At 38.3% G+C, this 26,470-nt stretch overlaps 2 protein-coding genes across 10 annotated transcripts in view; one reads left to right on the top strand and one right to left on the bottom strand.

Annotated features, from left to right (window-relative positions):
• crfb16 (cytokine receptor family member B16) overlaps positions 1-14,159 on the top strand; it is a 27,878-nt gene extending 13,719 nt beyond the window's left edge. For all 4 annotated transcript variants that reach the window (XM_051877680.1, XM_051877677.1, XM_051877676.1 and 1 more), the window contains one exon: positions 1,245-14,159. In XM_051877680.1, the coding sequence (XP_051733640.1) occupies positions 1,245-1,349 (105 nt within the window). In that variant the 3' untranslated portion in view covers positions 1,350-14,159. The remainder of the gene's footprint in view (positions 1-1,244) is intronic.
• parla (presenilin associated, rhomboid-like a) lies at positions 13,258-26,445 on the bottom strand. Of its 6 annotated transcripts, none has more exons than XM_051877577.1 (10): positions 26,328-26,445; positions 25,360-25,549; positions 24,790-24,893; positions 24,571-24,700; positions 21,178-21,273; positions 20,574-20,723; positions 20,406-20,476; positions 18,629-18,730; positions 18,442-18,539; positions 13,258-14,383 (listed from the first exon to the last, which is right to left on the bottom strand). In XM_051877577.1, the coding sequence occupies exons 3-10, from the start codon at positions 24,832-24,834 to the stop codon at positions 14,257-14,259; spliced, it is 819 nt and encodes a 272-aa protein (XP_051733537.1). In that variant the 5' UTR covers positions 24,835-24,893; positions 25,360-25,549; positions 26,328-26,445; the 3' UTR covers positions 13,258-14,256. The 6 variants fall into 6 exon arrangements, with proteins under 6 accessions (XP_051733537.1, XP_051733526.1, XP_051733496.1 ...); XM_051877566.1 differs by having other exon boundaries at positions 24,790-24,900; XM_051877536.1 differs by lacking the exon at positions 26,328-26,445 and adding an exon at positions 25,839-26,280 and having other exon boundaries at positions 24,790-24,921.
• Positions 26,446-26,470: the final 25 nt, after the last annotated feature.

Genomic DNA, 26,470 nt, shown 5'->3' on the forward strand with positions numbered 1-26,470 from the left:
GCAGCCCACAGAGGGCCGAGCACTTGAAGTCATGATCTAACTGGAGCTCGGGGGAGGCTTCAGCATAGTGCCTCAAAACTCTCTCAGTGAGAGGAAATCACACCACTCAGCCTAGGGCGATTTATCAAGGAGGCCTAAAGAAGGCCATACACTTGAAATCGTGATCTTATCTGGAGCTCAAAAGAGTGGTGGCTTCAGTTTTTTAGAAAGACCCTCTAAATGAGAGGGGGGGTTTCCAATCTTACATGAGCGGTCTCTAGACTAACGCGCTCTCATGACAGCTGACGGCTGTGTGACGCGTGCTCCATAACACCCAGCAACTCGTCATACGCGTGGCAGAGCGGCGGCGAGAGCTCGGATGTCTTCTCTTGCTCTTTCTGTATGATGTCAGCAAAGCACTGTCTGCTGATCCTGAGGATGCAAGAGAGAATGCATTTTCACTCAGCAAAACACTCTTCAGCGAGCTCCCTCTGTGAGCCCTATGATCTCAGTCTCCTCTCCACCTCAGTGCGAGCAGGACCTGAGCCACCGGGTACAGAAGCCTGTCCGTCTTCCCTCGAGAAGAAGGAATACTCACAGTGCACGGCAGCAGCTTCTTCAGGAACTGAGCGTGCAAGTCTCTAACAAAGAACATACAAGTGTGTTATCGAGTGTCAAATATTTATGACACGGATCGTGCACACAGTATGAAACTTTTGTTTTAACAGGCCTTTTTTTTACGTAGATTTGAACAGCGATGTGAACGTAGAAATGTGAAAAGGGTCTATTGTTTAGAATGCGCGGCAAACGTCTCCCAAGATGCTGGGGTCACAGTCAGCGGCTGTTTGCGGATTGGTTGGCAGTCCCAATGTCGGCAGATTTTTTTTTAACAAAAATAAATTAAAATTTAAATTACATAACAAATATTGTAAATAAACAACAATATCCCAAGTTTAGAAAAAAAAAAAATTATTAAGAATATAAAAAATAATTCTGCATCTATTTTTAGATAGAGCTGCCACTGTGGGTGCACCATCACACCCGTGGCTATGCCAATTAGTAATTATTTACACCCAACACTGCTGTCCAGACATCTGAATGAGCTCATCTTTATTTCCTTTAGAAACCATATATGACCCAGTTAAAGTAGAACATAGAAAACACACCAAACCATAACTATTTCTAGAAGTAATGACTTACACTACAGGTTTAGGAAAAATTACCAATTGATCTTGTTTTTTGTTTTTTTGTTGTTTTTTTTTCAGCTTGATGACTGGCCCACCGGCACACCCATCCTTTGTAGTGATGTTTCACTGGAGCCCACAGACCCACTTTTGCTGCCAGCAATGCAGGTGGAGGGAACAGTTTGAGTCAGATGAAGCGCAGAACCAGTAGAGGCCTTTGCTATGTTTCACCTGTTTCACTTAAAACGGGCCTCTGCTTGCGCTTGAAAGGGGCCTCGGAAATTATTGGGCTTGGGGCAAAAATGCCACATTTTTTTTTTTTTTTTTTTTTTTTTTAAATAGGCCTTTAATGAATATAGTTAAGCAATAGCACATGAGAGTGCTGTTTTCCCAAATATCAGCACAATTTCAAATGTGATAATGATTCAACAGTTCAATAAACAAGAAATTAATATTAGCTAACTTACATTTTAGACTGTTTTTTTTTTTTTTTTTTTTTTTTTTTTTACAGTGTGTTATGAATGGCATGTATGTTTTCTGAATGAGAATTGTTGTCAGTGTTAACTGTCTTATTTTGAGACATATTAAGTGTTTTGTTGGTCAGAGTGAGTTTTGGAGGTAGGATTAACTGTTTGGCCAAGATTAATCTTGGTAATGCAGATTGTAGGCTATTTAAGCTCTAGGCCTATCTCGCGTCTGCGGCTGATAAAATCATACCTGCAGTCCAGCATCCTGCAAGAAAGACTGTATGCACTTGCTGTCATTTGAACACAATGTTATGAGATTGCTGGATAAGGATAAAGGATAAGGATAAACTTGTAGAGTTTGTGGAGCACTCCGTTTTCAGAAAGCCAAATTCTTTTCATATTCATATTGTATTAGTACTAATTCCTGTTACATTCATTATCTTATCTCTGTTCTCTAATTATTATTGCTCTCGATGCCTGGTCATTTTGCTGTCCAAGGTGCTCGCTGAAGGGTTAAGAGAGTGACGAAGATTGAATGCTGTTTTTGTTTTCGCTTTTTAATAGTCTATTAAGTGTGAAATATGAGATAACATTATAACGGAGATAATAAAGTAACTGCAGTCACATTGCATACAATGTTTTTCTAAAAGGGGGGCTCTCCTACTGTTTCACTAAAACAGGCCTCCAAGTGGCAAAGGCCGCCTTTGCGCAGAACAGGAGCTGAAATTTCAAAATGAATTACACAAAGTAACTGAAGCACTGATGTCATGTGTAGATGGGCTACAGTTACTAACTGCTTGACCTTCTGCAGTATTTAGACAAAAGAAATTTATTATTATTATTATTATTATTATTATTATTTTATTATCTGTATTTTTCTATTCTATGTACAGCACTTTGGCCAACCAAGGTTGATTTTAAATGTGCTCTATAAATAAATTGAATTGAATAATATTAGAATATTATAATAATGACAGTATTCTCTCCTGAGGTGAGCAGAAAGCTTTTCATGGAAGTCCATCCAATAACTTTCTCTAATAAACAGATTCATATTTTAAATCCCTTAAAAAAAAAAAAAAACAGTCATTTTCTATTGAACATAGATGCCCTTTGCCTTTATTTCACCTTAGACTTGAGATTTGAGATGCTCAGATGCTCTTTTGGAACATTCATTCTCAGATAATCTAATTTCTTGTACAGACTAGTTAACATTACGGTGGCTGAGAGAGCTCAACACACTGCAACTGAAGAAAACAAATGCAAACAGAAAAAACACCAGCAAATTAAGAAAACATCATCAGTTTGACAACACATGTGCTGCAAAAGTTAACAACGCAACCAAATACAGAAACGCGCTGCAAAAAATTTATAAAAATATGAAATCAAATTGTTTCCTACAAACTCCACCAGATTCTTGTTCTACATGTCCCCAAGTACCACTGTGGTGATTTTCATGTTGCTTAACTGTTTCATTCTTTAATAATTATATGCCAAAGTCATGGCCAATACTATTTACCTTGCTATACAGACATGTATAGCAAGGTATTTACCTCTCTATACAGACATATTTTAAAAATTCATTAAAAATAAAATGAAATTGTTTTCTGCAAACTCCACCTGATTCTTGTTCTACATGTCCCCAAGTACCACTGTGGTGATTTTCATGTTGTTTAACTGTTTTATTATTTAATAATTATATGCCAAAGTCATGGCCAATACTATTTACCTTGCTATACAGACATGTTTTAAAAATTCATTAAAAAATAAAATCAAATTTTATTCTACAAACTCCACCTGATTCTTGTTCTACATGTCCCCAAGTACCACTGTGGTGATTTTCATGTTGTTTAACTGTTTTATTCTTTAATAATTTTATGTCAAAGTCATGACCAATGCGATTTACCTTGCTATTCAAACATATAATATACAGCTACAAGTTCCACACAGGTGTACCAAAAGCCAAAGCAAAGTGTCCATTAAAAATTAACAAAATAAACAAAAACAAACTAATAAAAGAAACTTTTCAAAGTACAACTCAACAAAAAAAAAAAAAAAAAAAAAAAGTAGTCTACTGATCCAATAAACACCCGTTTTTTTTTTTTTGTTTTTTTTTTTTCAAACATTTCCTCTGCTCTTTTATAGTCTTAGTCCCCTCCTTCATTTTCAAACGGACCAATCATAACACTCTATCTGTTACAAACAGTACATTTTACATTTTACTTTTTAACCTTACAAACAATACCTTGAAATCTATCTTTAACAAGATGCATTATCCCTTAGAAACCCGTCAAAATATAAACATTCATGACTTTTTGATCTAAACATCCTTAATTGGTCAACTCTTCCCCATCAGGATGCCATTAAATCGGTTTCCTGTTCGCGGGCCACTCCTTTCTAGGAGTTTCCAAGAACCGGTAAGACACAGAAACATATACATTAATATACAACATTTGTTTGTTCAACTTTACCTTGTGTGCTTCACGTTGCTAACAGTCATCATGGAATGTGCACCTTTCATGTGACTGCCACTAAAGTAAACAAACACAAAATAAAGATCTTACCAAAACTGTTTAGTGTATTTCTTTGAATTGGGACATGTGTGCTACATCACACCAACTGATTCTTGTTCTACATCTCCCCAAGTACTACTGTGGTGATTTTCATGTTCCTTTACCGTTTTATACTTTAATAATTATGTGTCAAAGTCAGGACCAATACTATTTACCTCTGTATACAGACATATTTTAAAATTTATAAAAATATAAAATCAAATTGGATCAGAAGGCCATGGAGGGGTACACATTCAGGATGCGCTACAACAGCGATTTATTCCACCTTCCACATTCCCTGCCTCTTCCAGTTTCTTCTTTGTGGTAAGAAGGACGGAGGCTTGTGGTCGTTCACTGACTGCTGTCAAATTTATCCTCTTCCTCTGGTCCCAGCGACATTGAAACAGCTCCGTCTTCCAGGGCTACATGAATGAGGTGTTCCGGGAGTTCCTCCAGTGGTTCATCTTCGTTTACATCGACGATATCCTCATATACTCCCAGAACCTGCCGAACATCACCAACATGTGAAGCAGGTCCTTGAGAAGCTAAGACAACACCATCTGTACCTCAAGCTGGAGAAGTGCGAGTTCCAAGTCAAGTCAAGTCACCTTTATTTATATAGTGCTTTTTACAATGCAGATTGTGTCAATTCAGCTTTACAGTGATAACTGGCAAATAATTTTGGCTGCACAGCAGCTCTTAAAGAAAATGGTGTCATTGTCCAGCTTAAATAAATTCAGTATTGATTCATTCCGTTGTAAAAATCAATAGTTATTAATTTAGGTAATTTATCTATATATCAGCACTGGAGAAAACAGTGATGTCATCGTCCAGCTCAGTTCTGTTCGCATACAATGGTGTCAATGCAGGCAGACCAAAAACATTGAATATCAAGTGTCCCCAAGTAAGCAAGCCAAAGGCGACAGCGGCAAGGTCCCTAAACTCCAACAGGTGATATCAGGTGACCAACAGGTGAAGAAAAAAAATGGAGAAAAAAACCTTGGGAGAAAACAGGCTCAGTCAGGTGGCTAGTTCTCCTCTGGCCAACAGCGAACAGTGCATGATTATGATTCAGGCAGCGTTACAGGTCATAAGTCCGATTGGGATCGCAACAGTCAAAATATTTAATCCAGTTCCATCTAGTTGAAGATCGTATTCATCACGCCGTTATGGGGCGGTTTTTTGGGAATCTGTGCCATTGGCTGTCATGTCTGTGAGGCCTTCACAGGGGATGATCTAGTTGACGCAATCTCTGCTGACACTTCAGGGCTGCGTTGTAGTCGTGTCTAGGCACAGGTCCTCCATCTGATCTGGATACGGCCCGGATCCAGCTGACTACAGTAAACCTCGGGATAAACAGAGAGAATAATATTAGAGTAGATGCCATTCTTCTTCACATGTAACGAGTACATTTGGTGTTATAGGAAGTGTTCCCGGTTCCGGCTGACCTAATTTATGCAGCCTAACAATCCTTTAATGGATGTGAAAACATAAATTGATAATGTGTTATGTGTATGCCAGGTTAAAGAGATGCGTTTTTAGTCTAGATTTAAACTGACAGAGTGTGTCTGCTTCCCGAACAATGCTAGGAAGACTGTTCCAAAGTTTAGGTGCTAAAAAGTAAAATGATCTACCGCCTGCGGTTGATTTTGATATTCTAGGTATTATCAACTGGCCAGAATTCTGAGATTGCAATAGACGTGAAGGACTATAATGCGTTAAGAGCTTGCTCAGGTACTGGAGGGCTAAACCATTTAGTGCTTTGTAAGTAATTAGCAAGATTTTACAGTTTTTCTCGATTGCTCAAACACTATGACCAGGCTTTTGAACTAAAATTTCAAAACCATAATGCCATTTTTCAAAAAGCACACCCAATTCCCTAAACTATAAACACTATTCCCCTGTTTTGACACATGAATCAGATTTGTTGAACTGTCGCTGCAAAACTCTACACACAAATCCCTTTATTTCTCATTGCCTACACCATGTTGTCATTTAGAAAGCACTAGCATTCAATATTGTTCACTCAAGTCAGCATAGCTTGAGCTCAATTAGCACACAGTTACCCACGTGGAAACACTAAGAGTCAGAATTTATCACACACCAATCAGAACCTTCAATAGAGAGATAAAAGAGCCGGTTGCATGGTTATAATATCTCTCTAATATTATCAATCTTGCAAGTAAAGAAGTTCATAAAGTCAATACTGCTGTGCTGTTTGGGAACATCAGAAGTTGAAGCTTTATTTCTCAGTAATTTAGCCACTGTATCAAATATATACCTAGGGTTGTGTTTGATTTTTTCTAAAAGATTTGAAAAATAAGTAGATCTAGCAGTTTTAAAGGCCTTTCTGTATGTAAAAATGTGTTCTTTCCACAAAATGTGAAAAACCTCTAGTTTTGTTTTCTTCCAGCTCTTTTAAGCAGCCAGAAGTATGTCTGAGTATGCTCGTTGTACCACGGCATTGGACTAATTTCCTTAATCTTCTTTATTCAACAGTGCTTTGCATCTGCCTGCATTGACACCATTTTCTTTAAGAGCTGCTGTGCAGCCAAAATTATATACCAGTTATCACTGTAAAGCTGCTTTGACACAATCTGCATTGTAAAAAGCGCTATATAAATAAAGGTGACTTGACTTTAAGCGCAAAGGAGCAACTGAGTCTAATGTGCTGGAAAAGAGAGACTCAATAGTTTCTGTTTCAACATCGAGTTCTTCTAAGCTATCTGGTATGCTAAGGAGATGAAACTAATCAGGAAGATTATTTATAAAGCAATCTTTAGTGGTAGTGATAGTTCTACCATATTTGTGGCAGGGTGGCAGTTTTGCAGCCTTGGCTAAATGTAGAATACATGAGACTACATAATGATCTGAAATGTCATCGCTCTGCTGCAGAATTTTAACTGCATCAATATCAATTGCATGTGACAATATTAGATCTAAAGTATGACAATGAGTGGGTTCTGACACGTGTTGTCTAACTCCAATAGAGTTTAGAATGTCCATAAATGCCAAACCAAATGCGTCTTTTATCATTTTCTACATGGATATTAAAATCACCAACAATAAGGACTTTATCTGCAGCCAGTACTAACTCCAATAAAAAAATCAGCAAATTCTGATAAAGTCTGTATGGTGCCCTGGTAGCCTGTATACAGTAGTCAACACAAATATCAAATGGGATTTGTCACTTACATTACATAATGTTACATAAAGCACCATCACTTCTAAGGAATTATATTTGAAAGTCTTTTGAGTAATACTGAAGATATTACTATAAATTACAGCAACACCTCCTCCTTTGACTTTCCGACGTGGCTCGTGTTGATAATAGTAACCTTGAGGCTTGGACTCATTTAAAGTAATGTAATCATCTGGTTTTACCCAGGTTTCTGTCAAACACAGCACATCTAGATTGTTGTCATAATATTATTATATCATTATCATCATTATATCATCATAATATGATAATATCATTTTCAATAAATGCTTTTGAAGAAAGGGATCTAATATTAAGCAAGCTGAGCTTTATCATTTGATCGTCAGAATTATATCTGTTTTTTATTTGTTTAACATAAATTAAATTTTTACCCTTAAATGGGTTTGGGATTTTTTTTTTTTGTTTTTGTATTTATTAATTCGGGGTACAGACACAGTCTCTATGTGATGATATCTAGGTGGAAGAGTCTCTATGTGTTGGGATTTATCTGACTTCTGTGACGTGAGACAGCTAGCAGACAGTCGGTTTAGCCAGTCTGTCTGCTTCCTGAACTGGGCCCCAGTTTGTCATGTTTCATCTCTCTGTCCTGGAACCCATCTGCCCTAGAGGCTTACCATCATCTCAAAGAAGCCTTCCAAGCCATTCCGATCCTGGTCCATCTTGATCCAGATCTTCCTTTCATCGTCGAGGTGGATGCCTCTACCACCGGGGTCGAAGCAGAACATCTACCATCGGGGTCGACATCGGCAATTGTGAGCTCCTGGCCATCAAGCTAGCTTTGGAAGAGTGGAGACACTGGCTGGAGGGAGCAAAAACATCGCTTTGAGGTTATCATGGATCATCAAAACCTCAAATACCTGTGTGAGACAAAACGACTGAATTGATTTCACAGTCTCATATCGTCCTGGTCTTAAGAACTGTAGGGCAGATCCCCTTTCACGTCTCTATCAACCAGATCCTGAGCCTAGTTCTCCAGAACCCATCCTCCCTCCAACCATGATCATCAGTCCCATTCAATGGTCCATCAATCAACAATCGCCGAAGCTACACGCTGTGAACCTGCACTGCCAGGAGGTCCTGAGGGGCTACTCTACGTACCACCAGCCTATCTAGATCATACATCAGCGGATGCTCAGTCTGTGCCGTTACCAACACTCCATGCAAACTCCCAGAGGGGAAACTGGTTCCTCTGCCTATTCCACATCGTCCATGGTCATACCAGTGTGTTCGTCATCGTTGATTGCTTCTCAAAGGCTTGTAAACTCATCCCTCTGAAAGGTCTACCGACTGCATTTGAAGCTGCAGAAGCCCTCTTCCAAAATGTGTTTTTCCACTTCGGCCTACCAGAGGACATTGTATCAGATCGCGATCCCCAATTCATCTTACGGGTGTGGCAATCTTCTTGCTTCTTCAAGCTCCTGGGAGTTTCTGTGAGCCTCTCTTCCGAATACCACCCACAAACGAATGGCCAGATTGAGTGGAAGATCCAAGAGATCAGGAGGTACCTGAGGTCTTACTGCCACCAGAACCAGGACACTCTTAGGCAATCCACCACTGGGCTCACTCAGCGTTATGATTAATTATAATATAAATCGACCAAAAAGGGAATTATGCACATATATTGTGAATTAATTACAACGGATTATAATTAATTACATATATGGTTCAGGATTAGTTCTAGTTTAATAGTTAATTTAGAAAGACTGGTCTAGTTCGTCCAGCAAACTATCAGCTTCCTTATTGACTATTATAAAAGGAAGTTATTCCTCTGGCCATGAAGAATAATTTCAAAGAATAATTTCCTAATTTTGCTATTCTAGCGTTAAAGCGTAAAGCAGTTTGCAAAATCAGAACATAGAAGTGACTTGATTTTCTGAATGAGCAACAGATAATTCATAGAGCATGAATATAATGTATTTAATAGATATGAACTACGAATATATGACTAAAAATACAACAAACAAACATACATAGAATAAAACGAAAGTAAAGTCAAGAAAACAGAGGTGATCAAAGAAATGGCAAAATTACAAACAGTTAAAACCTTTGAGAGCCAGCAAGGAAACTCAACTTACACGTGGAGCTTAAAACGCTTCGAAAAGAATGGTTCTATACTTGCATAGGTTCAGGTGCTGTGGTTGCTTCGTCTTCCTGCAGGAGTTTCAGTTTGTGTGGCTGGAGCGATTAGTCCTTTTCTGAGAAAGGGTTCTTCGGCGGGATTTTCAAACAAGGTTTTAACTTAAAAGTAAGATAACTGGAAAATAAAGAAGAGAGAGTCCATCTGAAGAGTGAAGGCTTAGGGCAACGGATGAAGAAGGCTTGACAAAAGAAAACTTGTTGTGACGAAGAGACGCGTGTTGTTGTCTTTTAAGGACAAACAAACCAGAATGCCTCCTTGGACGCACCAGCCAATGGCAAGGGTGTAATTTTGGCGGCCAAACTTTTTCTTTGTCTCCATTTACGGCCTAATTTGCATAGTATATGACGTGTCAGATCTGAGTACATTTTCTTCGAAGTACTATTAAAAATAGAAAAATGCATTTTACAGTAATGTAACATACATTGTTAATTAGAACATTCAGAGAGGTTTACAACAAGACTAAACTTGCCAGGTGGCAAAGACATAAAAGGGGGAGATACAGTTTATACTTGAATTGATCGTTTAGAATAAAACTAACACAACTACAGTCATAGCTAAGCTTATATACTAGGGATACATACATGCAGCTTGAAAACAACAACGGGCAAACTTTGGCATAGTCATATTTTGAGGATAAATGTACATATAATCTCCATGCGTGTTTGTGTGTGTCTGTACGTGTGTGTGTGACGTGTATAGGGGTTTTGGCCGGTGTCTGTGACCACATGGCCCTTAGCCCCACCAGGGTGACTCTTTGAAGTCCCTGGAGCTGGTGAGAATATCTTCTGTTTTTCTTCAATGAGGTAACAAAGGTGCCAATGGGGCAATTGGTCCCGGACTTGCCGGAGCCAATTCTGAAAATTCTAAAGTTGGTTGGCTAACTGATCTTGTACAGACGCTACATTGGATACCAGCCTCCCTTATTCCCCTGGTCTGGTGAGCCCTTGGAGGTTCCAGTTGTCAACCACTGGTTCCAGCAGACTGGTGTGGGACTCAGCTCACGTGCATCTCCAACAGGCAGTGCGAAGACACAAGAGGCAGGCTGACACCTGAAGAAAACCGACCCTTCGCTACCAACCAGGTCAGAAGGTGTGGCTCTCGACACGGGACATCCATCTCTGCCTACCCTGCCATAAGCTGAGTCCCCGTTACATAGGTTCGTTCACCATGCAGAGGCAGATCAATGAGGTCACCTACAGGCTCAATCTTCCACCACACTACTGCATTTCACCATCATTTCATGTGTCACTCAAACCTCACTATGAACCTCACTTTGTTGTCTCTCCTCACAGATTCTGGTGGCGATGATGTACCTCCTCCTCCCAAGCTCGAAGACGAGGAGGCCATCTACAGGGTCTGGGCCATCCTCGACTCGCGGCGGTGGGGCCAGAGACTAGAATACCTCATTGACTGGGAGGACTACAGCCCTGAGGAACACTCCTGGGTTGCCTGTGATGACATTCTTGATCCAGCTCTTATCACCCAATTTCACACCGAACACCCAGAACGCCCAGCTCCCAGGGGTCGAGATAGGCCTCGTCGTCGCACCATCCGGCCGTCAGAAGCCGCCCCTGGAGGAGGGGGTACTGTCACGGAGTCGCAGCCATCTCAGACCATAATCAACCCATCATCACCAGATCAGCACGCTCCACCCACTCGTTCACTCTCCCCGGAATTCTGATTCACCGCACCTGCACCTTCTCATCAGTACACACCATACATACCCTCACAACCTGTACCCCTTTGTCTGGTCTCGTCTCTACGTACACGAACAGACTCCATCAAGATACTCACCTGTGTACCTACTTGCCATTGTGGATTCCTATCTTCTGTCTTCCGTCATCTATATAGCAAGGTAAATCGTATTGGTCATGACTTTGGCATAAAATTATTAAAGAATGAAATAGTTAAACAACATGAAAATCACCACATTGGAACTTGGGGAGATGTAGAACAAGAATCAGGTGGAGTTTGTAGAAAACAATTTGATTTTATATTTTTATGAATTTTTAAAATATGTCTGTATAGCGAGGAAAATAGTATTGATCATGACTTTGGCATATAATTATTAAATAATAAAACAGTTAAACAACATGAAAATCACCACAGTGGTACTTGTGGACATGCAGAACAAGAATCAGGTGGAGTTTGTAGAAAACAATTTGATTTTTTATTTTTATGAATTTTTAAAATATGTCTGTATAGCAAGGTAAATAATATTGGTAATGACTTTGGCATATAATTATTAAAGAATGAAAGTTAAACAACATGAAAATCATCACAATGGTACTTGGGGAGATGTAGAACAAGAATCTGGTGGAGTTTGCAGAAAACAATTTTATTTTATTTATTTATTTATTTATTTTATTTTTATTTTTTAAATATTTCTACCGACACCAAGAGACCACACCTTTAGCTTATCACGCAACCTCATGTTGATGCGCAGTATATATTTTTAAGCGTAGATAGTGTGACCATGCATCTCTGAAGCGCAGACGGTGTGACCGCAGTCTTCCACTGCTCAGCGATTGTACACACTGTAAAGACCGTAACGATGGCGTAAATTTTAAATATCAATCCGAGTGTGAGTTAGATGAATCATCGGGAGAACTAGTTATTCAACCTGAACCTCCACATCGCAAGGACGACTTCTCGGGACATTTCTCAAGTCATACACTACTCAGTTTAATGTACAATATTAGATGTTGCAACTGTAATTCTATATTATTAACAGTATCAATAACAGTGTATACGTTAGCCAAGCACTAACGTGAATGACTATGTAACATTAAAGTTTGTAAAACAAATCTTGCTCCATCCTTTATCATTACTCAAAGTAGTAAGAACGACAGACAATCTGCATTAATGGACACAATTTTAGGTAATAGTGAGCCACATGTAAGGCCCGCCCAATTGGCCCAACGGCGGTTTCCCACAGGACGGGGAAGGTTTCTTGCGCGTTCAGTCTTTTCAGTGTGGCAAAGTAGTTTAATTCCAAGTAAACTTTTATCTGACTCCATTTTATTATGACCTCGAATTTAGTTTAGAATGTCAACTGATTATTGGTCATTTGTATAATAATTTAGCTCTACATTTGATTATTCTATTTAACTCTTTGCTCTTACTGTACTCGTTTATTCGGATTTTTATAACGCTTTGAGTCTCGCAACAGCCGGGTATACGATCTCATATACACAAACTCGTCAGTCTTGGTCATTAGACAGAGGCGATGACTAATACTTTTAGACGCCGCACCATGCTTGCTTATTTCTAAAAATACGTTATTTAGGCCCCATAGATCTGAACACACTGAATTAAAGCAAGACTATATCTAACCAGAGGTCATGACCATTACCATAGAACCAAGCTGACCAATCTAACCTTTCTAATGGTAACTTTATATAATTATGCCGTGGTTTCCCTCGTACACTTAGTTAGAATAATATTACAATAATCAGAGGTTGAGGCTCACCCTATTCAGATTGGTCTGACAACCCTATGTTGTTCTGAACGGAAATGGTTCTGAACCATTATTAGCCTACACAGTCTAAGTATACATAACTAATGCCAATGTGTTAGTCGGAGCTCTAAAATATCAGTTGGTGTGCCCCACTGCTCCACCTAAACTGTACTTTAGTCCGTTACTAACCTGAGCGTAGATTTGTGGGATTATGGATTAATAATCTACTAGAGTCAGTAATTTCAGAGTACATCAGAATAAAGTCAAATATAACAATTTATTAGTCAGGTAAATGTATAATGCCAATTACATAACCAATTCAAAGATGATCAATACAAAACATCAGATGCTCAGAAACAGAGTAAAAGATGCATACCTGACATTAGGAAAATACACATGGCTGAGTATCTGAAGGACACTCAGCAATGTGGGCTGATCTGATTACAGAATCGCGCCCTGAGCCTCCTGCAACATCTCTTTAAATACTCAGACCAAGACAGAAACTTCTTTCAAATGGAAACATGAGTTCACAATGGGGATTTGGAACTAAAGGAAATGTAGATTAAGGCAATGCTGAGGTGATTGACTCGGTGTGATTGCGTCTCGGATGGGGGTGCTAATTTTGCAAGAGAGAGTTCAAATGTTAATTTCCTTTGTTTTCTCAAAGAGTAACCCTCTCTTGGTCTAGACAGTCCAGCATCAGTCTTACACACAGCTGATTTGCAGAAGTATTTCAGTAAGACAATATCCCTAACGATTCGTTTAAGTGGTTCAGAGTTGACTCTTTCGACAATACCTTTATTTATCGTGCACTTTCGGCTTCACAACTTTGCAGGTCGTTTACATTCACAAACAGCTACATTACACATTGCATGAAAGGTAATATTCAAAAAAGCATAATAGGGGCACTTTAAACATTTTTTTTTACATTGAATCCCAGATTTTATATATGGTCTCAGACCTCATTATACACAAAACATACTAAGCTCCATGTGGCGATCAATGCCTTTGTCCTCAGAAAATACTGCTGCTGTGAAACGTAATGAGAATTCTTTTTATAGGCTTCTTCTTATGACCTTTTTGCCTTTAATGATAGGACATTCTTGAGACAAGAAGGTGAAGGGAGAGAAAGGGGGGAACATGACACATGTACACTAAGCCTCTGCACTAATCCTTTGAATTTATGTCAGTCAGTCAGTATGTTGAATGAAATTTCAGTTTCTAAAATAAGAGTGACCTTGAGGTATCTGAATAATCCTAAACTTGACCACCACCTCCACCTGGTCGGGGTCTGCTGGTTGGCTTGTTCCTTAGTTCATGCCAAAATTTTACCAGTGGCTCACGCTTCCTCCAGATCATTTGATTACCATATACAATGTACCACCTGGAAGAAGGGGAGGAAAGAAAAAAAAAAAACAGGTAATAGGTAAGAGAGAACCCAACAAAGTCCAAAAGCTTAAATAGGCTAATTTTCCAACTCCCCTAGAGTTAAACAGTTGAGTTTTACCGTTTTCGAATCCATTCAGCCGATCTCCGGGTCTGGCGGTACCACTTTTAACATAGCTTAGCATAGTTCATTGAATCTGATGAGACCAATAGCATCTCGCTCAAAAATGACCAAAGAGTTTTGATATTTTTCCTATTTAAAACGCAATGATATTACGCAGCGTTTCTCACAAATGTCTCCATGGTTGCAAAGCACGCTCCCTGTGCAAGCAGGGGGTCACAGGGGGTGCGTAATATCATTGCGCCTGCTGCACCCATGGTACGGCAGCAAAGTTCCTTGATTATTACGCCGGAATGAGAGTATAGTTCCTAGCCATATCAGCCTAGAAAAAGTCGCAACTTTTCATTTTCCGTCGGTCTTAGTACACGATGTAACTACAGAAGAGTCAAGTTTTAAATAGGAAAAATATTGAAACTCTTTGGTCATTTTTTAACGAGATGCTAACGCTCTAATCAGATTCAATGAACTATGCTAAGCTATGCTAAAAGTGGTACCGCCAGACCCGGAGATCGGCTGAATGGATTCGAAAACGGTAAAACTCAACTGTTTAACTCTAGGGGAGTTGGAAAATTAGCCTATTTTCAAAAAAAGTGGAGTGTTCCTTTAAATACCTCATGAAAATCACTTGATGAGTGCAGCTATTTTCCTTATATTGAAACTGTAAGTTTGGGTGGAGCTCCTCCCTTTTTTTTATTCCAGAAAACATTTGATTGAACAAAAATATTTGTAATGAAACATGGGTCTTCAACATTGTTGTGCTATACTGTATGTGTGTGTGTTACAGTGCAGCACACATTAGTTTAGAACAGCGATTAACTTAACTGTACAATAAGCTGTTTAAAACGTGCATTCTTCCATTCAACTCCGAGTATCCAGATGGTATAATCACACATGTCTTATGGAGTTCTCAGAGTATGCATTTCAGAGTAAGCCTATATATGTTTTATGTTATCAGTTGTGGAATCCAACCATTAACGTACACATCTGAGGTAACGTAGTTAGCCTACTTTATTGAGTATTTCCATTTTATGCAACTTTACATATTTACTATTAATAGTAAATTAATAAATTAATAATTAATAAAGTTATGATCACCATGTTTGTAGCGTGATCCAGGGGATTAAAACGTAAAATATATATTTCAGATCTAGTGGAGTAATAGTAATAGTAAATTACTCCACTAGGTCTGAAATATATATGATTTAATCCCCTGGATCACGCTACAAACATGGTGATCATAACTTTCTATAATGACCTTATAGAACATGATGCATTGCTGTGTCTGTTATCCCGTAATTCCTACTTTTGTACACAGTGGCTGTGTTTTTTTTTTTTTTTTTTTTTAACGTTTATTGGTAGCATCGGACGCGTTTCGGTGGTTTAAATCGACGCTCGCGACTTGCGCGAGTGCTTTTACTGTAATTTAGGCAAGTGCGCTCATAATAGAAGAGACGCGGTCGCGACGCGCATGCGGTGCGGCGCACTCGCTTTTCCAGGTGTGCCTATGCCGCGGCGAGATGAAAACATCTCAATTTTTCATGTGACAAGGACCAACCGATGAGCTTCGGCCTTTCCTTAAAAACATTGAAAGCTCAGCCAAACAGCTGATCATAGCTGTAAAGGGCGAGTTTTTATTTCTCATCTCCATAAATATATCTAGTAGTAGAGCTAATGCAAGGACTAGAAATCAATTTTTCTTTTGCTGAAACTTCGTTATCGTGGAGAGCGCAGTTCATGGTTGCATAGCAACAACAGATGCCACGGGAGCGAAAGCACTTTGAAAGAAGGAGAAAGCGGCGCGATATGTGAATGGCCCCTTAGAATGGCGACTTTTTCTTTGCATATGGAATATGGTATGAGACAAGTAGAGAATAATAATAATAATAATAATAATTATTATGTTTTATTTTTTAGATCAGTTGCGGGCTGGGTGGAGGGGGGCCCGTAAATGGCCCGCGGGCCAGCTTGAGACCACTGCATTAGTCACATGTGCTCCTTTAATTTGATTTTCCTGCCACTCTTTAGTTGTCATGGTTACTGCTATGATTAGTTTGTTTAGTTCAGCTGTGTTTCATTAATTAGCCTACTTTGTTTAGTACTTAAAAACTTTAGTACTTAAGTTCATCCTTTACCTGTGTTCAGAGTGCATGCAACTTCACTTTGTTCTGTTTTATGGTGTGGATTGCTATTAAAGACTCGTGTTGGAATTTTATTCCTTCTCCTCATCTGTCTGTGCAACACTTTCTGACATGGACTACCACTGACAAAACTCTATTAAAACAGATAGTTTCAGTCTTTGATCATGATTGCATTTAAAGCTATTGTAAATTACTCTACAAACATACACCTGTGACCACATTACATCAGTATTACTGCACCCTGCATCTGTGTGCTACTTCTGAAGAGCTACATTGCTTGGTGGAAGAAGAATATATTTTTTTATCAATAGCATAAAATTTTTTTGTGTCTCTGTGTTTATTTTATGAAACATTACCATGTATGTGGAATAACTATTTTATAAAAGCAATAAGCCCAGTGAAGCCATGATTTACAGTGAATTAGCTGTTCTAAATTCACTGTAAATCATGGCTTCTTGGGATTTATTGATTTATTTTGATTTCATGAGGTCTTTAATTCAACCCAGAAGAAAGCAGACATCTAAAGAAAAATGGGAAGATCACTATTCTTCACATCCCTTATGTGAAATAATAAACCTGTTCAGATTAGGGCTGGGCGATATGAGCTAAAAGTCATATCACAATATTTTCCACTGTCCAGACGATATTGATATTATATCGCGATATGAGAAAAAAAAAATTGGAAAAATTTTTAGTAGACCTTAGTTAAATTACAGGCAAAATATTTTATCTAGGGGTGGGAAATGGAATCTTTAGGCACCTCATGATCCGATTCCAAAAGGATTCTTGATACTTTTTTTTCTTATTAATTAATTCGTTTTTAATTTTTTTTTTAATTACATATGGAATTATAAGTAGTCTACTTTTTAAATAATTACAAGTTAAAATATACATTAATAGAACTGTATGTTAAGAATTTTATTTTAGGGACATACCCTATTTAAAGTTTCAAAACGAGCGAGTCGCCTAGTAAATAATAAAGAGGAACAACGATACATTACACGCAATAAAGAATGCTTTCAGAACATTTTCCATTCAAGAGCTGCGAGTGATTTTTCACTTTCTCAGCTTTATGGTTGTTTGATTATTATGATGATATAGCGATCTAAGCTGCATCCAGACTAATGCACAGATCTCTTTTGAAATATAAGAAGTTTCTGTCCTATCTGTTTAATACTTTAAGACATAACTGACTGTGTTTATATCAATTTCGCATCATTGAAGCATTTTGAGAAGTACATTTAAGCACTAGTCGCACACAGCCGCATGCGTGAGCGCTCTTCGCAAAGCGCACATGAGAATTTGACATCGAAAGCAGCCTTCTGTCAGTGAATTTAACTGCAGATGCGTCATTGCAAAACTAAGCTCAGAATTGACCCAGAATTGTTGCATCTATGCATCGATTTTTTTTCTCACCCCTATTGTCTATATGCACGCTTGTTTGTTGCTGTTGTGTTTTTGAGTAGGTGGTTTGTGCTCTATTAATTTGGACTGTTACAATGCTCTCTGTGTTTGATTACTAATGCCTGTGTAGTAAGGCGCTGGACACGGTAGCGGACAAAAGTTAAACATTCAGCGTTGAATCATATCGACATTAGTAGTTTTAAAAGTTGTAAAGAGTACAAAATTAAACAAAACAATATAAATGCAAAATTAGAATTCATGAATATTTAACGTTATCCACGGTATAACAAAATCTATATCATGGCACAACATTATACCGGTAGTCACTTTCATACAGGTATAGCGCCCACCCCTAGTTCAGATCAGTGGTGTGTAGCACAATGAAACACTCACACTCCAAACAGAGCCCCACCAAGATGGGCCGCATGATCAAAAAACCTCCAGCCCAAAAGAAGACCAGCTGTATCCAAAGCAAGAAGCGCTTTCAAAGCCTAGAACATATGAAACAACATTACTCTCACTCTGCACATACAAAAGAACAAGATACTGTACATTTGAATTATTTTACACACCCACTTACATTTCCTGCAGTGAAGTTGATCATAGGAAGCAAGACGATGCCCAGCTTAGCTTCAGGTATCTTGGTGCAGACTGCTGCCAGTACCGTCATGATGGCCCCCGACTACAGGACACAAATCAATACTCACTTAAAGAGGGCTTAAAGAGAGCACTGAAACACTGACAATGCTAAATATAAAATGTTACGACACCTTTATAGTCAAGTCAAGTCACCTTTATTTATATAGGGCTTTTTACAATGCAGATTGTGTCAAACTGGCGAATAATTTTGGCTGCACAGCAGCTCTAGAAGAAAATGGTGTCATTTTCCAGCTTAAGTAAGTTCAGTATTGATTCATTCCTTTGTAAAAATCAATAGTTATTCATTTAGTTAATTCGTCTATACATCAGCTCTGGAGAAAACAGTGATGTCATCGTCCATCTCAGTTCAGTTGAATATGAACTGCCTAAAAGCTTCCCCAGAACAATAATTTTACATGAGATATAAATCATTAGTTGTAGAAGTTGTTTGAACTTGTTTCTTTTTTTTTTCTTTTTTTTTTTAGAAAGATCTGTATGTGGGGAAATGTTTTTTTTTCTGCTTGCCCTCATATACAGTACTTAATAAATAATAGCGTATAAGAATCCACAGTGTTGCTGGGCCTGCAATACCTTCAATGACCATTATTTACTAAAGGAGAGATGAATACTATACTATAATAGTATATATATATATATATATATATTATATGTAATATGTTCTTCCAGCAGTAGGGGGGAGCTGTGTTTCATTGTTTGATTGTGCCCTCTTTACATGGGTGGAGCTGTTGTTGGTCACAATGCTCTTCCTTTGTGACAAGGTAAGGAGGGTCTTCCCTGCTCTTTGTTATCTTATAAATTTATATGATTATTTTGACCATCCATGTTCTATAGAGATATATTGTTGTTAAAGAGGTTTACTAACGTATATGTGCAGTTATTTTCGATGGATGGTTTGGTATTTCTGATATTATTTCGTATGTTGTAAATTCCATGTGGTGGAGTATATTTTTCCTTATATTGTATTATGTTCAAGGTTTATTTGTGTATTTTGTGGTTTTGTCATTTGTATTTTGCATATATCTTACATCTATCTTTAGTTTTTTCTATGTTGTAGTTTATTTTTTCCTTAGTTTGCAACCATGTGATTGGCTGCAGCTACAGCTATTTTGTAGCCTGTTGTAATTTGATATATGTTTTGATGTTAATTTGGAATTAACACAATGCTCTCTCTTTGTGACAAGTGACTGATGTGTACGAGACAAATAAAAAGAAAGCTTCACTGCTGTGACACAACGACGGTCTTGGTGTCCTCCTCTTACACCCAGTACATCACACAATGCAGAGACATTTGGGGAGCACACCAACGAAGAGGGTTACACACATTTATTCATTTAGCAGATGCTTTTATCCAAAGTGACTTACAAATGAGGAACATTGTAAGCATTTTATTATAAGACTACAATATCTGCAGAAGTAAAATGCAGAAAAGAGCTTTATATGGGAATTATTATATCAAGTGCAGATGTTGGTTTGTTATGTTTGTCTTTGTTTGTTATGGTTATTAGTTAAGTGATAGCTGAAGATCTTTTTGATGAAATGTGAGGAAAAGACATTTCATCAAAAAGATCTTCATTTGTGTTCCGAAGATGAACAAAAGTCTTACTGGTTTGGAACAGCATGAGGGTGAGTAATTAATGACAGAATTTTCATTTTGGGGTGAACTAACCCTTTAATAGGCATTGATGCATGAAACTCACCGCTCCAAGCGAAGGGCCCAGTAGACCAGTAGCTGTCTTAAACACGTAACTGATAAATGTCGAGATAACACCTTAAGAAAATACATCTTTCAAATTAGACCAGAACTATATGTACTATAACACAGACAGATAATATTTTGTTTGGGTTTATTAAACAATCAGTGCTACCTCCAGACAGATAAAGGGCCAAAAACTGCTCTCTCCCAAGCAGAGAGACAATGCTAGTAGAGAAGGTCCATAGCACATACATGTTGGCCAACATGTGAATGATGGAGTAATGGCTGAAAGAAGAGAGAACCATGGGAAGGCAACGTGTCTCTGTAATAAAACAAAGCAGGCTGAAGTTTGGTGGCCAAAAATGGTGGTTACACACAAACCAATAGTATCTGTCAAAATGCATACACTTAAAGAAATAGTTCACCCCAAAATTAAAATGCTGTAATTATTTCCTCAACCTCATGTCATTCCAAACTTGTATGACTTTCTTTTCTTCTTCTGCAGAAGACAAAAGATATTTTGAAGAAAGTTTCCATTGTACTTGCCCATACAATGAAAGGCGTTGGGATCCAGAAGAACATTGGAACCTGGCAGTGACTTCCAATGTACAGACACAATAACACAGATATTTCCCAAAGTATCTTCTTCTGTGTTCTGCAGAAGAAAGAAAGTCATACAGGTGTCCGAGAAAATGAAGAATTTTCATTCTAGGTGAACTATCACTTTAAAACATTTCTCAGTGAACCACATTGAACGACTCTCAGCACTCACTTACTGGAGGCAGGGTTAGATGTGAAGTACTTGACCAAAGAGCGTTGCATTGAAGGAATTCTCCAACAACACAGAATCAGAGTGTTTAGAGCTACGATACCTAAATAACAAGATGATAATGGGGTGTGAAATAAAAAGCAGAAAACAGACTTTAGTGTGGATCTACAGAAAAAGGCTTTTCACACTTGAAATAGTTAACCCTGGGTCATTGTAAACTCTGGGTAAATGGAATCCTGGGTTATCTTGCTTCACATTTCACATTGCTTATAATTTCCCCAGGGTTAACAATTAATCCTGGGTATTCATGTGCTGCCATTTCATACTGTACATTCCTAAACCCTGTGTTAACATCCTTATTTGCATATTTGTGTTGTCAGTGTCACTGATTGGATGAATGCTGCATGCAATATGTTTACATAACGGCTCTAGCATTGTGCATCCTCATATTAAATATTGCAGACTGTACTATCAAGTTTTTTATTTACTGTAAATGGACTTTTCGAACTATAAAGTTAAGAATGAAACGGTCTCTTCTTCACTCCAGTTGTCACATTTTCAGTCACTATTTTATATTTTTACCCTCAAACGCTGAAACTACTGTATATACAATGCGCAGTGTTTCTGTGACTGTCCAAAGTGTCAATATGAAGCACTCTTATCTCGGTTGCTAAGGATCTAGTCGTAACATTCTAACACCCCATTGTTTCACACGGTGCATGTTTAGCATCACAATGTAGGGTTAACAACACAAAAGCGATGCTAACACTGCTCTGGAGCAGGGTTTCATAACACCGGGTAAAAAGCGGTGCTAATCCCGCTTCTAAATTAAAAAAGGGCTTTACACACTTGAAATAGTTAAGCCTGGAATAGTTAAACCCTGGGTAAACTGAATCCTGAGTTACCATACTTCACGCTTCACAGTGCTCATAATTTACCTGGGGTTAACAATTAATCCTGCGTATTCATAACCTGACGTTTCACATTCCTAAACCCTGGGTTAAAGTTTTTATTTGAATATTTGCAGTGTCAGTGACACTGATCGGATAAACGCAGCATGCGACCTGTTTAGATAGCTCTAGCATTGTGCATCCTCCTATTGCTGACTGTAATACGAGAAAAGTTTGAGAAAAGAAGACAGCTGAGGGGAAAAATTCTTAAAGCAAAATTTGATTTAAAAATAAAATAGAGGGTAAATTTTTAACTGGTAATATAAGACAGGCATGGTAGGGATTGAACACATTAATGTGTAGGTTTAATAAAAAGGATGATAGCTCTGTGAGTAACAGTCAAACTTTTATTAATGACTTGAATAAATTTTATTCCAGATTTGACGCTGTGGACGTTAAGACAGAATGTGATGATATATGCAAAAATTCCCCTGTAGAAACAACAATAGTAATTAATGAGGTTGATGTCATGGCTAGCCTTAGTAAACTGAAAAGGAGACTACTGGCCCAGATGGTTTAAAAACCCGCCTTCTTAAAGACTGTGCTCCTCAATTAAAATGAGTTTTTGCAAGGCTGTTTCAGTTTCTTTTGAATACATGTACAGTGCCGAAACTATGAAAATATTCAACAATTAGGCTTGTGGCAAAAAAGCCATGCAAGTAAATGATTTCCTTCCTACTGCAATAACTTACTGTGTAAAACTATGGAGCGATTTTTGGCTAACCATCTAACTTCCACTGTGGCCTCTATGCTAGATCCACTTCAGTTTGCATATAAAAATAATAAAGGCACAGATGATGCTGTGCTGACCCTGCTTAATACAGTTAAAAAACATCTCACGTATCCTAAAGCATATGCTAGGGTCTTATTCGTCGATTTCAGCTCAGCTTTTAATTCAGTGAAGACACACATTCTTTTAAAAAGGCTTACTGATCTCAATATTGATACAGGGTTAGTCCTCTGGATCAGAAACTTTCTTTCTTGCTGTCCACGACTTGCGACTTTTCACCTTCCTGTCTGGTATGATCACCTAAATTGCAGATCCAAGAACAAATTGTCTAAAATAGTGTCATTGGCAAGTGAAATAATTGGCAGAACACAGAAGCCCTTAATACAACTCTTTGCTGAAAGGGCAAAGAAGAGGGCAAGGAGTATTCTTGCAGACAGTTCACATCCTCTCTTTCGTCAATTTGAGCCTTTAAAGTCAGGAAGACGATACAGAATAGAAATGTGTTTCAGAGGTTTTTTATTCTTAATGTTATCAAAATCCTTAAATCTGTAGGTGAATGATAGTAGCATGAACTGTATTTTTTATTTTTATGTAATGTGATTATGTCTGTGTATTGTTTTTTAATATTGTCTGTTTAGCTATTTTATGTGTTGGTGAGCCAAAGAAAAATTTCCACCTTGGTGGACAATAAAGATATACTCATACTCAGACTCGTACTATCGAGTTTAAACTGAATGGACATTTCGGATTATAAAGGTAAGTATGAAACTCAAATTGTTGTGTTTTCTGTCAGCATTTGACATTTTTCCTCTCAAACGTTGAGTTTGTTTATATACAATGCGCTGTGTTTCCGTGACTGTCCAAAGCAGGCAAAGTATGCGACTGGTTGTCTGTTGCTAAAGGTTTTAGTTGTAACATTCCAACACTGCATCGTTTCACTGCGTCGTTTTTGTTTTCGGGGTTAAAAGTGGTGTTTAGAACGAAGATAACTGGATCTAAGAGCAGTGTGAAAAGCCCAAAAGGGTTTTTCACACTTGTCATTCTAAACCCCGGATAAACAGAATCCTGGGTTATCTTGCTTCATGTTTCACACTGCTCATAATTTACCCAGGGTTAACAATTAATCCTGGGTATTCATAAACTGACGTTTCACATTGTACATTCCTAAACCTCTGGTTAATGTTTTATTTGCATATTTGCGGTGTCAGTATCATTGATTGGATAAACGTAGCATGTGACCTGTTTACATAGCTCTAGCATTGCGCATCCTCGTATTGCTGACTGTACTATCAAGTTTATACTGAATGGACATTTCGGACTATAAAGGCAAGAATGAAGCGGTCTCTTCTTCACTCACAACGGTCTCTTCTTCACTCGCATTTTCTGTCAGCATTTGACATTTTTCCTCTCAAACGCTGAATTTACCATTTATATACAATGCGATTGGTTGTCTGTTGCTAAGCGTCTAGCTGTAACATTCTAATACTGCATAATTTCACACTGTACAAGTATGGCACCACAAAGGGTAACAACGCAAAAGCTCCAGAGCAGGGTTTCATAACCCTGGGTAAAAAGTGGTGCTAACCCCACTTCTAAATTACAAGTGTGAAACGTTAATTTAAACACCACTAAAAGTGGTGTTTAGAACAATGATATCCCGGAAGTAAGCGCAGTGTGAAAAGCCCTAAGGTGTACCAAATATTTTCAGAGTAGAACTGACCTGTGACCGTCTTCTGTCCTTCACTGAGCCCACTCCACCAATCATCGACCACAGACATGACCAGAATCACCTGCTTCTGGAAGTGTGACAGCTGATTCCACCAGTTATGCCAGTATGTTGTATTATGACCCTGCACAGAATGCAAGCATAGTTTGATGAACACGACTTGCGATTTCTTTGGTCTCATAAAATTGTTCTGTTGCTGTTCTGTACTGATACCTCTCTGAGTTTATCCCGCTTCTCTTTGGCCTCCTCCATGGCCATTTGCACTCGTGACTTTACTGATTCATACTGCAAGATGGCAGCCGTGCCAAAGGAGCAGCCTGTAAACTGAAATGGTGTTGGAACAGCCTGTATAGTATTTTATACAGCCACAAATCAACATTTGACAAGCTGAATAAAGATCAATAATCATGCATGAAGAAAATATATATTTCTTGGTACGTTTTCAAGATGGTTCTCATCTCCATAATAAGGTTCTCACACTTTTTGACCAAACATTTTCATGACTCCTCCAGTTAATACATGATACATTAAATCTCTGTAAAATGGCTTCCAAAGAAATCCATAGAATACTGAGTATATTATCATTTGTAAGCCATATTTTAAAGTATAATGATTAGTAGTGTGCAGAAATGTCTCCAATGAGACCCTTAACAGAGAGACTAACCTAATCACATTTCCATGGTTTTTGCCAGCCTGAAAGTCATGCTTTCATTTCAATTGTAATAATCAAATTTCAAGGTTTTCCATGATCATGGGACCCTAGCGGTAAGAAGAAATACCTACCCCCACTGTGAACACCAGTGGTCTGAAGAGTCTATCTGGTTTTCTGGGTGGTTTCCCTGGCAGGGGTGGCACAGCATGCTTTTGTCCTTCTGCTTCACCTGCATCAGTCTCCTCTCGCAGACCTCTTTTTTTCTCTGATTGTCTCTGAGCTTTCCTGAAGCCACATCTTTGCTGAGGATGGATGGTTAATCTACCAAGCAGAATTTATATGTTTCTCAGTACTTTTCCCATGTTCTACCGTATTGTACTTTTCCTATTACATTCAATGCAGCAATCTGACCTTCAGGTTGCCAAGAGGTCGATCAACAACGCTTAGTAAAGCAAAACATACATACACATGTACAACCATGAGAGACAACTTAAAAGCACGTTTAAAAAAAAAAAAAAAAAAAACTACTACAAACGATCATATTGTGCAACATTGGAGGTGACAGATAACTACTGCAAGCTTTATGTCATTCTACTACTACTCCGGTTACCTTGAGCTTTTTGGACACAAGAATTGTGCAGGTATATTGTTTATTTTGGCACATTTCATAAAGCAACCCCTCCATGCCATGTTCCTGGTTTGCAGAATGCACGGCGGGTCAGGACAATGTTTTGTAAGATGTGCTGTTTTCTCAACGTCAAAAACCACGTGGTACAACAACTCGTGTGCAACCAGGGTTGCCAGCTTGCCAGGTCTGCGCAACAAAAGTAGCCTAATGGCCAGTCAAAAATAGCCCAATGCGATATTCTTCGTCGGGCGGACGAATTCTTCATTGAATTTGTTAGTCTGGGGGATGTTTTGAGTGTGTGGAGCGCCGAAATCGTACGCACGGGGGTGGAAATCAACCCGCAGACTTGGCAACAACTTTAAACTCTTGACTTACATAAACTTAATGTACAAAGATTCAAACAGCCAAACCGAATCTGTTTGATAAAATCATAAAAATAATACAATCGATAGATTGAACTGTAGCACTTACAATTTGATGCAATCCGAAATTAATATCACAAAAGCAAACGTTCAAGGACGCTATAGATGCGTCATGTCTGCGCAGAACATATCAGTCCCTTCGTCCCGCCCATAATCCCTTTTTCAACAGCTCTGTCTGAAGATGTAATCCTT

This window comes from Ctenopharyngodon idella, chromosome 2 (genome assembly GCF_019924925.1).
Source record: "Ctenopharyngodon idella isolate HZGC_01 chromosome 2, HZGC01, whole genome shotgun sequence".
NCBI classification, from domain to species: domain Eukaryota; kingdom Metazoa; phylum Chordata; class Actinopteri; order Cypriniformes; family Xenocyprididae; genus Ctenopharyngodon; species Ctenopharyngodon idella.

Coding starts and splice junctions, on each gene's coding strand:
- parla (XM_051877536.1), bottom strand. CDS start 25,918: ATGGCATGGAGGGGTTGCTTTATGAAATGTGCCAAAATAAACAATATA. Junction 20,724..21,177: donor CACATCTAACCCTGCCTCCA/GTAAGTGAGTGC, acceptor GTTTTATTACAG/AGACACGTTGCCTTCCCATG. Junction 20,477..20,573: donor GGCCCTTTATCTGTCTGGAG/GTAGCACTGATT, acceptor TATTTTCTTAAG/GTGTTATCTCGACATTTATC.